General features: G+C 39.6%; 1 protein-coding gene across 2 annotated transcripts in view; it reads right to left on the bottom strand.

Annotated features, from left to right (window-relative positions):
* Nucleotides 1–13,054, bottom strand: part of LOC132893350 (scavenger receptor cysteine-rich type 1 protein M160-like) — a 77,196-nt gene that overhangs the window by 48,973 nt on the left and 15,169 nt on the right. For both annotated transcript variants that reach the window (XM_060932395.1, XM_060932393.1), the window contains exons 4-7: nt 5,729–5,935; nt 5,085–5,288; nt 1,673–1,981; nt 272–571 (exon numbers count right to left, since the gene is read on the bottom strand). In XM_060932395.1, the coding sequence (XP_060788378.1) occupies nt 272–571; nt 1,673–1,981; nt 5,085–5,288; nt 5,729–5,935 (1,020 nt within the window). The remainder of the gene's footprint in view (nt 1–271; nt 572–1,672; nt 1,982–5,084; nt 5,289–5,728; nt 5,936–13,054) is intronic.

Raw genomic sequence — 13,054 nt, forward strand, 5'->3', positions numbered from 1 at the left:
TCATAAGGCACACATATTAACACACTCAGCCACACTTCAGGGCAATTTTATTGTAGCAAATCATTGCTACATTGGTAGGTAGGAAAAAAAACCTAAAACCCACTTGGGCATGGGAGAACACACAAAACTCCATACCGTAAATACAGTAACCCAAACTCAGGATCAAGCCAGGGACCCTGGAGAAGTGAGACATGAACACTACCCACTGTGCTACCATGCACTACATTCCAAATATAAACAAAAATAAAATCCAATATACTAAATCCCATACTGTTGCAGATGATGTTGACTACTGCATCATTTTTATTATATTTCTTTCTTTCCAAGCTGCAGTTTGAGATATGAGAGCTCTTGCATGCCAACTTCCAGTCCAGTATACGTGAGTTGCTCTTCACAAAGCGATGTTGACTATTCTCCTCCAGAGCTCCACATTCAAGATGTTGACACACCATGTCTGAATTTTGCTTTGACCAGCCATCAGAGCTCATGCTCCACCAGGAATCCAGTAACTTCACCTCCAGTTGGCCTGCACACTTATCCAGATCATTGCTCAGACGCATAACCAGAGAGCCTGTCAGTGAAGAGGAATCACAAGTCAAGTATTCAATTCAACTCAGTTCATTTCAATTCAAGAAGTCCTTAATGATTACTGAGAAACAAGAACAATTTTTGAAAAAAAATCTCCAGTGGGGCATGTTCCCACTAAATGGGTAGAGACTTTAAGTCCCCCCAATGTTCAACCCAAAGCTAATGATAGGGTTGGGACTATAGGACACTAAAACCTCTGAGAGAGACTGGTGAAAATTAGGGAAACCTGGAAGAAACTGTAGGAAAGACTAAATGAGAGACTGGGGAGGAAAGGCTGATGGAGAGACTGGAGAAAGACTGAAGGAACGATTAAAGAAGAGGGTGAAGAGAAAGATTGGGTGAAATGATCTAGAAATTGGTAGTGGCACTAATGGAGAGACTGGGCAGAGATTAGGACACTGAAATAAAAAAAAAAACAGGAAGACACTGGAGGAGAGAATGGGGATAGATTGGCAGTAAATTAAAGGTAAACTGGATAAGACTAAAGGAAAGACAAGGCAAAGAAACTGGAGGTAAGACTGAAGAAGAGACTGTCAAGAAAAGACTGAGGGAGAGAGTGAACGAGAGACTGTCAAGAAAAGATTGAAGGAGAGACAAGGGAGAGACTGAAGGAGAGACTGGGGGAAGCTGAACTAGAGATGGAAAGAGAGATTGGGGCTGAAGGTGACACTGGAAAAAGGCTGAAGGAGAGACTGGGGAGAGACTGAAGGAAAGATTGGAAAGGGTAAGAGGGTGAACACCAGAAGAGAAACCACAAGGCATTGAGAGAATACTGGAGGAAAGAACAAAGGACAGGCTGGGGTGGAGGAGACTGGCGGAGAGACTTTGGAGAGATTGGCAGATCAAATTAAGACAGAGGCTGTTGAGAAAGAAGTTGGCTCTCAGGGCCTGGAGCTGGACTAGAGAGGATAAGAGAATTTTGGAAAGTCTAGGAAGACATTATTGTGTTGCCATACTTGAAATCTATCCTATTTTTATTTACCATCACTGTTCCAACTTTTGTAAAGAAATATACAGCATTTCAGCAGTTTGATCAGTTGAGGTTTGTGAACATTGCATGTCTTTATTATTGCACTGCAGTTACCTGAGCATATAACATTGATGGTTTTACACTTGCCAATGGTGTCATGTTTGTAGATGCATTCCCACACAGATTTCTCCTGTCCATAACATTCAGCATGACTAAATTGTCCAAGCTGTGGTGAGGAGCCCTGCGAAACACTGAGTGGGGTCCCACAGTCCAACTCTCGGCACACCACCTCACCAATCTTCTGATAAGAAGTGGCATCATTGACGCACACAGCTCTGGGAGAGCCATTCGTGCTTACATAGATGTCCCCGTAACAATTTGTTGTCCTTTGCCCACTTTGTCTTAGCTCTACCTTGACACGAGCTGAAAGGCATGGTGTAGTCAAGAGACACTTAGCTTCAAATGAATGGTCTGCAAATCACTTACATGGGTTTATTTATTATTTTTAAAATGAATTATACTTTGTTAATTTGTTAATTTGGAAATGTTATAACAAAACAAAAAACAAAGAAGACATATGATGTATAGAGCAAAACAATGAAAATGTGGCTAACAAAGAATGAATGTTTATTACAATTGTCAATTTCATTTTAATATTACAGACTGGAAAGCCTTCAGTTAAGGCCTGGCCCCACAATACCGATAACTATAGCTATAAATATAACTACAACTATAATGATAATTATAAATAAATCGGTCCCCTGCAGTTTGTGTGGTTGGTGGTCACATCAGACCGATAACGATACCTATAGCCCAGGCCTGGGTTTATCCGTATTGGTGAGATTGCTTCTGGAGTGATTTTTCCAGGCCTGGACCTGATCTGATAAAACATCTGACCAGTCAGGTAATTGTTTACATGTGACATTGTCTGAACATGTGCTATTTTTCCCAGGCATTTTTGTACATCCTTGTTGCATAATGAAGTCACGGAATATTGATTCATGGAAAATAAAAATATGTAATACAAAGCATGGATCTTTTATTCACGGATATGTGATTTTCCATGAAATATCAATCATAAATTAAAAAAGTAAACATATAAATGCAGGTAAGATATTTTAATTATGAACTTTGGCAAACATTTAATTGTTTTAGACTTCTTAATTTTTTTTCTCCGTGATGCATCATCTGTATGAAATCGGTAACCAATCTGTAATATATTGAAACATCCGTGACCAATCTGTAAATTATTAGCATCCCTGATGCATCCATATTAAACTCCATAACCACACCGTATTTTGTCTCCTTTTTTATTATATTTCCGTAGTCCGTGACCTATCCGTATTATGTCAACCACCGGAGTATGTGCATGGGTTGTTTTGAAGTCCAAATTGTACAGTATGACCAGGAATAATGTACTACTACTTGGAAAAAAACTTCCATGACTATTCCTAAGTTGCATGCATTTATTTACCTGAGTGTCAGGACCAACCGATATTATAGTCGGGATTATAGTTGTGGTGTGACTGCTCCACGCTGGAACTAAATTCAGGCAGAGGTATTATCATAGTTGTAGCTATAGGTATAGTTATAGTTACCAGTGTTGTGGGACTGGGCCCTTAGCATTATGAACTGACTCACTAGCCAGTTTAACAAACACATCTGTCAAATGGTTAGTGTACCAAAATAATATGTTTTAGTTGCTAGTTTGTTAGCTTGTTGAGCTTTATTAATGCAATGAATGTCATGATTTTGATCAAGTTGTTGGTTATGTGCTTTAGAAAAATGGATATAAGTCTAATACAACCCTAATTCCAAAAAAGTTGGGATGCTGTGTGAACTGGAAATAAAAACAGAACACAAAAATTTGCAAATCATGGAAACCCTATATTTCATTGCAAATAGTACAAAGACAACATATCAAATGTTGAAATTGAGAAATGTTATTGTTTTTTTTTTAATATATGCTCATTTTGAATTTGATGTCAGCAATAAGTTTCAAAAAAGTTGGGACCGGGCATGTTTACTACTGTGTCGCTTTTAACAACACTCTGTCAATGTTTGGGAACTAAGGAGACCAATATTGCTGTAGTTCTGAAAGAAAAATGTTGTCCCATTCTTGCCTGATAGACAATTTCAGTTGCTCAACAGTTCGGGGTCTCCTTTGTCATATTTTGCTCTTCATAATGCACAGAATGTTTTAAATAAGAGACAGGTCTGGACTGCAGGCAGGCCAGTTTAGCACCTGGACTCTTTTACTACGGAGCCATGCAGTTTTAATATGTGCAGAAAGCAGTTTGGCATTGTCTTGCTGAAAGAAGGAAGGCCTTCCCTGAACAAGATTTTGTCTGGATGGCAGCATATTGCTCTGAAATGTATTTGTCATTCAGCATTAATGATGCCTTCCCAGATGTATAAGCTACCCATGTCATGTGCACTAATGCACCCTCATACCCTCACAGATGCTGGATTTTGAACTGCACACTGATAACAAGCCGGATGGTCCCTCTCCTCTTTAGCCTGGAGGACATGGTGTCCATGATTTCTAAAAAGAATTTCTACTTTTGATTCATCAGAGCTTGGGACAATTTTCCACTTCGCTTCAGTCCATCGTAAAAGAGCTCGGGCCCAGAGAAGGTGGCGGTGTTTCTGGATCTTGTTTATATCTGATTTTACCTTGCATTTGTGGATGCAGTAATGAACTGTTTTCACACGCAATGGTTTTCTGAAGTGTTCCTGAGCCCATACAGTGATTTCCACCACAGACACATGTCTGCTTTTAATGCAGTGTCTCCTGAGGGGCTGAAGATCACAGGCATCCAGTGTCAGTTTTGAGCCTTGTCTCTTGCATACAGAGATTTCTTCAGATTCTCTGAATCTTTTCATGATATTATGTACCATAGATGATGTGATCCCCAAATTCTTTGCAATTTTACATTGAGGAATGTTATTCTTAAATTGTTGCACTGTTTGCCCACGCAGTCTTTCACAAAGCAGTGGAAACCCCCATCTTTACTTCTGAAAGACTCCGCCTCTCTGGGATGCTCTTTTTATACTCAATCATGTTACTGACCTGTTGTCAATTAACCAAATTCTGGGGGGGGGGGTTAGCATTACACAACTTTTTTAGTCTTTTGTTGCCCCTGTCCCAATTTTTTTGAAATGTGTTGCTGACATCAAATTCAAAATGAACAAATATTTTTCAAAAAACAATAAAATTTCTCAGTTTCAACATTTGATATGTTGTCTTTGTACTATTTTCAATGAAATATAGGGTTTCCATGATTCGCAAATCTTCACATTCTGTTTTTATTTATGTTTTACACAGTGTCCCAGCTTTTTTGGAATTGGGGTTGTAGATTCAGCTTGTAAACAAGTAAAAAATGATTCGTGATGCACTGATGTCAAATTATTTGTGATGCACTGATTGGCTTTCACTTAGCATTACTGACCTTAAACTAGTTTTCAATCATTGTTAGCTTGATTATCACAGCGTATTCAAATTGCCACATATAAATCTGCTTACTTGAGCATTTAAGCCAGGTGTTCTTGCTTTCATTGCATGGTTTCACACTGACAAATGTGCCGCACCCCAGCTTAACACACACATTATTAAACATGTTAGAATCACTCTCTTGACATGCTACATTAGCCCATTGTCCTTCAGTGCTGGACTCCAAAGTTCCTTGACAGGCATCAACACCACCCTGCAGACGTTCAGGTTTATGATCTGTTAAATAATACTCTGATTAGAATTGCATCAACAGGTATACACTCTACTCACATTGAACGAGATTATAAAATTCTGGAGAATCTGTGTAAAAAAAAAAAGAATTTAGCCAGGATATAGTCTAAGATTTCAAACCAGTTCCTATAGAATACACACAAATGTAGTTTAGACTTTGACAAGGGTCCTCAATCCTCAAGTGAATCAATTGTACATGTCTGGCAAGAAGGAAAAAACACAGTAGATGCTACTGATTGCTTGTTTTAACCATTATTTAAGAAATAATGGTTCCTCTAGTAGTTGTTGTTTTTTCAAGGATGGTTAATAATGGGTTTCTGTGGAGATTCTACTTATTAAAACATTTTAAGGATTCCTCAAGGAGAAAAAGAGCTACTAGATGGAATTTAGAGTATCGCTTAGGTAATGTCAGGCAACAATCTTACTTGCACAGATAACAGTTATTTCTTCTTGGCATGTCTTCGACATGGCAGATTCCCAGTCCACGCACTGCCATAAGAAGTCTTCATTGCCAACACAGTTTAAGGGAATGTTTTTTAAAATTCCACCTGAATTGAAGGTGCTGGACGTGAGTATCTTCTTATGTTCCCCACAGTTAAGTTCTTTGCACACCTTAGTTGCAATGTCTTTAACTGAAGGAGATAAATATTTCACATGTTAGACCATGGTTTTAATCTGGAATTTCTGAGTGGATGTGCCCTGCTAAAGCAACAATGGAAGAAGTTAAAAAGAGCACAGACAACATGATGCACAGATTATACAGTACATTCCCTATGTGCACCGGGACTCATTACATTTACAGATATGTACAAAGACTTCATTCATTCATTCATTATCTCTAGCCGCTTTATCCTTCTACAGGGTCGCAGGCAAGCTGGAGCCTATCCCAGCTGACTACAGGCGAAAGGCGGGGTACACCCTGGACAAGTCGCCAGGTCATCACAGGGCTGACACATAGACACAGACAACCATTCACACTCACATTCACACCTACGGTCAATTTAGAGTCACCAGTTAACCTAACCTGCATGTCTTTGGACTGTGGGGGAAACCGGAGCACCCGGAGGAAACCCACGCGGACACGGGGAGAACATGCAAACTCCGCACAGAAAGGCCCTCGCCGGCCCCGGGGCTCGAACCCAGGACCTTCTTGCTGTGAGGCGACAGCGCTAACCACTACACCACCGTGCCGCCCTGTACAAAGACTTATAGTATAATAATAGACATGTACAGTGGTGCTTGAAAGTTTGTGAACCCTTCAGAATTGTCTACATTTCTGCATAAATATGACCTAAAACATCATCAGATTTTCACAGAAGTCCTAAAAGTAGATAAAGAAAACCCAGTTCAACAAATGAGACAAAAATATTATACTTGGTCATTTATTTATTGATGGAAATGATCCAATATTACATTTCTGTGAGTGGCCAAAGTATGTGAACCTTTGCTTTCAGTATCTGGTGTGACCCCCTTGTGCAGCAATAACTGCAACTAAACGTTTCCAGTAACTGTTGATCAGTCCTGCACACCGGCTTGGAGGAATTTTAGTCCATTCCTTCGTACAGAACAGCTTCAACTGTGGGATGTTGGTGGGTTTCCTCATATGAACTGCTCGCTTCAGGTCCTTCCACAACATTTCGATTGTATTAAGGTCAGAACTTTGACTTGGCCATTCCAAAACATTAACTTTATTCTTCTTTAACCGTTCTTTGGTAGAACGACTTGTGTAATTTGGGTCGTTGTCTTGCTGCATGACCCACCTTCTCTTGAGATTCACTTCATAGACAGATGTCCTGACATTTTCCATTAGAATTCGCTGGTATAATTCAGAATTCATTGTTCCATCAATGATGGCAAGCCGTCCTGGCCCAGATGCAGCAAAACAGGCCAAACCATGATACTACCACCATTATGTTTCACAGATGGGATAAGGTTCTTATGCTGGAATGCACTGTTTTCCTTTCTCCAAACATAACGCTTCTCATTTAAACCAAAAAGTTCTATTTTGATCTCATCCGTCCACAAAACATTTTTCCCATACCCTTCTGGCTTGTCCACATGATCTTTAGCAAACTGCAGACGAGCAGCAATGTTCTTTTTGGAGAGCAGTGGCTTTCTCCTTGCAACCCTGCCATGCACACCATTGTTGTTCAGTGTTCTCCTGATGGTGGACTCATGAACATTAACATTAGTCAATGTGAGAGAGGCCTTCAGTTGCTTAGAAGTTACCCTGGGGTCCTTTGTGACCTCGCCAACTATTACATGCCTTGCTCTTGGAGTGATCTTTGTCGGTCGACCACTCCTGGGGAGGGTAATGACAGTCTTGAATTTCCTCCATTTGTACACAATCTGTCTCACTGTGGATTGGTGGAGACCAAACTCTTTAGAGATGATTTTGTAACCTTTTTCCAGCCTGCTGAGCATCAACAATGCTTTTTCTGAGGTCCTCAGAAATCTCCTTTGTTCGTGCCATGATACTCTTCCATAAACATATGTTGTGAAGATCAGACTTTGATAGATCCCTGTTCTTTAAATAAAACAGGGTGCCCACTCACACCTGATTGTCATCCCACTGATTAAAAACACCTGACTCTAATTTCACCTTCAAATGAACTGCTAATCCTAGAGGTTCACATACTTTTGCGACTCACAGATATGTAATATTGGATCATTTTCCTCAATAAATAAATGACCAAGTATAATATTTTTGTCTCATTTGTTTAACTGGGGTCTCTTTATCTACTGTTAGGACTTGTGTGAAAATTTGATGATGTTTTAAGTCATATTTATGCAGAAATATAGAAAATTCTAAAGGGTTCACAAACTTTCAAGCACCACTGTATGAATGTTGGACCTACAGCTTTTGAAGAATTAGCTCAAAAGCCTTCAAGCCAAGCCAAGTCAAATCAAACCAGAATATCTCAATACACATTTATTTTATAAGTTATCCAAATGATGGGTATAAGTTTTTCTTCCATTTTTGGCTGTGGGACTGTAAATAGGAAGTACATGCTGGGGGGGTGGGGAAACATTGGGCCACACGTGCAACAGGATTAGGGAGAGGAACAATAATTTGGATTTATCGCTTTACCGTGTCATACCTAATTTGCAATTCAAATATCATTTGATGCTTTTCTGCTTTGTTGCTTGCAGCTATGAAGGCCCTGTGTTGAAACTGAATCATCATCTGTCACATGCTACTGTGCTCACAGGCTAAGGTAACCAAAACAAGAATATAGACAGTACTGGTTATATAGCATATATTTGCTCTGAACTTCTGTATTCTTCTACATACAACATTATATGGCCAAATGTTTGTGGACAAATGTTATATGGCCAAATGTTTGTGGACACCTGATCATCACATCACACCCATATATGAGCCTTACCCCAACTGCTGCCACAAAATTGGAGGCACACAATTTGCCTAGAATGTTTTTATATGCTTGAGCATTACAATTTCCCTTCCCTGGAATGAAGCCCAAACCTGTTTCAGCATAACAATGCTCCTGTGCATAAAGTGAGCTCCATGAAGACATGGTGTGTTAAAGATAGATGGCCTTTCGATTTCATAAAATCTGTGAAATTTAGTTACCTCTGAAATTTGGTCATCCACAATGTTGCATTACTGCAATCTACAGGTTTACCTTTGACCGTGCACTGACAGTTACATCAGTCTGTCGCTAAACAAACAGCTGATCATACCAAGGTGCTCACTGACTGCCGATATTTATTAGTTTGGGCTTGCGTTTCCTTTCCTTAATGACATAACGTCTTTTCTTCTCACTTTCTGTGACTGTAGTTCGTCTTTCACGTTTCATTCGCACACTCACGTCCTCCATTTTTCTCTCCTGTTTCAAATTTGTATCCAACAATGCCTTGCATGAACAGGGAAAGTCCACCACGCAATGCATGACGTAGTATCTTGAATTGGGCCATGGTGAAACAGGAAAAAATAGAGAATTTAGGGCCACATGGCCCTAAATTCATGAATTGTTCTATTTAAAAAAAAAACCTAATAAAATTGGGAGTCTGTGATTCGAATTCAATAGCTTTCCGTCCACTAAACAAAAATAATTGGGTGTCAGGGAAAATTATTTTTAGGACCTACACTTGAAATATCTGAAAGGCAGTCTACCTTTAAAGTTGGAATGGAAGAACTTGAGTGTCCTGCACAGAGCCCTGACTGACCTCAACCCCACTCAACACCTTTGGGATGAACTGGAACTCCAATTGCACCCCAAACCTCCTTACCCTACATCAGTGCCTGCTCTTGTAACTGAATGGGAAAAAAAAAAACAGCCATGTTCCAAAATCTTTCCAGAAGAGTGGAGCTTATTATACAGTGGTGCTTGAAAGTTTGTGAACCCTTTAGAATTTTCTATATTGCTGCATAAATATGACCTAAAACATCATTAGATTTTCACACAAGTACTAAAAGTAGGTAAAGAGAACACACTTAAACAAATGACACAAAAGTATTATACAACCCCAATTCCAAAAAAGTTGGGATGCTGTGCAAACTGTAAACAAAAACAGAATGTGAAGATCTGTGAATCACAGAAACCCTATATTTCATTGAAAATAGTACAAAAACAACATATCAAATGTTAAAACTGAGAAATTTTATTCTTTTTTGAAAAATGTATGCTCATTTTGAATTTGATGTCAGCAACACATTTCAAAAAAGTTGGGGCAGGGTAACAAAAGACTGAAAAAGTTGTGTAATGCTAAAAAAGAAAAAAAAACTCATTTGGTTAATTGGCAACAGGTCAGTAACATGATTGGGTATAAAAAGAGCTCACAGAGAGGCTGAGCCTCTCGGAAGTAAAGATGGGGAGGGGTTCACTGCTCTGTGAAAGACTATGTGGGCAAACCGTGCAACGATTTAAGAATAACATTCCTCAATGTAAAATTGCAAAGAATTTGGGGATCGCATCATCTATGGTACATAATATTATTAAAATATTCAGAGAATCTGGAGAAATCTCTGTATGCAAGAGACAAGGCTGAAAACTGATATTGGATGCCTGTGATCTTCAGGCCCTCAGGTGGCACTGCTTTAAAAGCAGACATGTGTCTGTAGTGGAAATCACTGTATGGGCTCAGGAACACTTCAGAAAACCATCGTTTGTGAAAAAAAAAGTCTAATACTGCATCCACAAATGCAAGTTAAAACCATATATAAACAATATCCAGAATCCAGAAATACTGCCACCTTCTTGGGGCCCGAGCTCTTTTACGATGGACTGAGGCAAAGTAGAAAATTGTCCCGAAGTCTGATGAATCAAAAGTAGAAATTTTTTTTCGAAATCATGGACACCACATCCTCCAGGCTAAAGAAGAGAGGGACCATTCGGCTTGTTATCAGTGCACAGTTCAAAAGCCAGCATCTGTGATGGTATGAGGGGGCATTAGTGTACATGACATGGGGAGCTTGTACATCTGGGAAGGCATCACTAATGCTGAATGCTATATACACGTTTCAGAGCAATATGCTGCCATCCAGACAAAATATTTTTCAGGGAAGGCCCTCCTTCTTTCAGCAAGACAATGCCAGACCGCTTTCTGCACATATTAAAACTACATGGCTCCGTAGTAAAAGAGTCCAGGTGTTAAGCTGGCCTGCCTGCAGTCAGACCTGTCTTCCATTTAAAACATTTGGCACATTATGAAGAGCAAAATATGACAAAGGAGACCCAGAACTGTTGAGGAACTGAAATCGTATATCAGGCAAGAATGGGACAACATTTCTCTTTCAAAGCTACAGCAATTGATCTCCTCAGTTCCCAAACGTTTACAGAGTGTTGTTAAAAGTAGACGTGCTGCAACACAGTGGTCAACATGTCCCGTCCCAATTTTCTGAAACATGTTGCTGGCATCAAATTCAAAATGAGCATATATTTTTCAAAAAGCAATTAAATTTCTCAGTTTCAACATTTGATATGTTGTCTTTGTACTATTTTCAATGAAGTGTAGGGTTTCCATGATTTGCAAATGATCACATTCTGTTTTTATTTACAGTTTACGCAGCGTCCCGACTTTTTTGGAATTGGGGTTGTACTTGGTCATTTATTTATTGAGGAAAATGATCCAATATTACATATCTGTGAGTGGCAAAAGTATGTGAACCTCTAGTTTTAGCAGTTAATTTGAAGGTGAAATTAGAGTCAGATGTTTTCAATCAATGGGATGACAATCAGGTGTGAGTGGGCACCCTGTTTTATTTAAAGAACAGGGATCTATCAAAGTCTGATCTTCACAACACGTTTGTGGAAGTGTATCATGGCATGGACAAAGGAGATTTCTGAGGAACTCAGAAAAAGCGTTGTTGATGCTCATCAGGCTGGAAAAGGTTACAAAACCATCTCTAAAGAGTTTGGACTTCATCAATCCACAGCCAAACAGATTGTGTTCAAATGGAGGAAATTCAAGACCATTGTTACCCTCCCCAGGAGTGGTCAACCAACAAAGATCACTCCAAGAGCAAGGCATGTAATAGTTGGCGAGGTCACAAAGGACCCCAGGGTAACTTCTAAGCAACTGAAGGCCTCTCTCACATTAGCTAATGTTAATGTTCATGAGTCCACCATCAGGAGAACACTGAACAACAATGGTGTGCATGGCAGGGTTGCAAGGGGAAAGCCACTGCTCTCCAAAAAGGACATTGCTGCTCGTCTGCAGTTTGCTAGAGATCATGTGGCCAAGCCAGAAAGCTATTGGAAAAATGTTTTGTGGATGGATGAGACGAAAATAGAGCTTTTTGGTTTAAATGAGAAGCGTTATGTTTGGAGAAAGGAAAACACTGCATTCCAGCATAAGAACCTTATCCCATCTGTGAAACATGGTGGTGGTAGTATCATGGTTTGGGCCTGTTTTGCTGCGTCTGGGCCAGGACGGCTTGCCATCATTGATGGAACAATGAATTCTGCAAATACCAGCAAATTCTAAAGGAAAATGTCAGGACATCTGTCCATGAACTGAATCTCAAGAGAAGGTGCATCATGCAGCAAGACAACAACCTTAAGCACACAAGTCATTCTACCAAAGAATGGTTAAAGAAGAATAAAGTTAATGTTTTGGAATGGTCAAGTCAAAGTCCTGACCTTAATCCAATCGAAATGTTGTGGAAGGACCTGAAGCGAGCAATTCATGTGAGGAAACCCACCAACATCCCAGAGATGAAACTGTTCTGTACGGAGGAATGGGCTAAAATTCCTCCAAGCCGGTGTACAGGACTGATCAACAGTTACCGGAAACATTTAGTTGCAGTTATTGCTGCGCAAGGGGGTCACACCAGATACTGAAAGCAAAGGTTCACATACTTTTGCCACTCACAGATATGTACAGTAATATTTGATCATTTTCCTCAATAAATAAATTGTCAAGTATAATATTTTTTGTCTCATTTGTTTAACTGGGTTCTCTTCATCTACTTTTAGGACTTGTGTGAAAACCTGATGATGTTTTAGGTCATATTTATGCAGAAATATAGAAAATTCTAAAGGGTTCACAAACTTTCAAGCACCACTGTAACAGCAAGAGGGGTGGGGACTCCATCTGGAATGGGATGTTCAACAAGCACATACAGGTTTGGTGGTGTTGCACAGAAATATATTGCTCTAAAACACAAAAAAGACTGCTGTCAGTGACAAAGACAGCATTATGTTTGTGTCATTGGAATGAACTTTTTTTTTTTGCCCTGCATATAATGTTAATGTTTGTCACGTTACTGATGCACTGTAGTCATA

This window comes from Neoarius graeffei, chromosome 10, assembly GCF_027579695.1.
Source record: "Neoarius graeffei isolate fNeoGra1 chromosome 10, fNeoGra1.pri, whole genome shotgun sequence".
NCBI classification, from domain to species: Eukaryota; Metazoa; Chordata; class Actinopteri; order Siluriformes; family Ariidae; genus Neoarius; species Neoarius graeffei.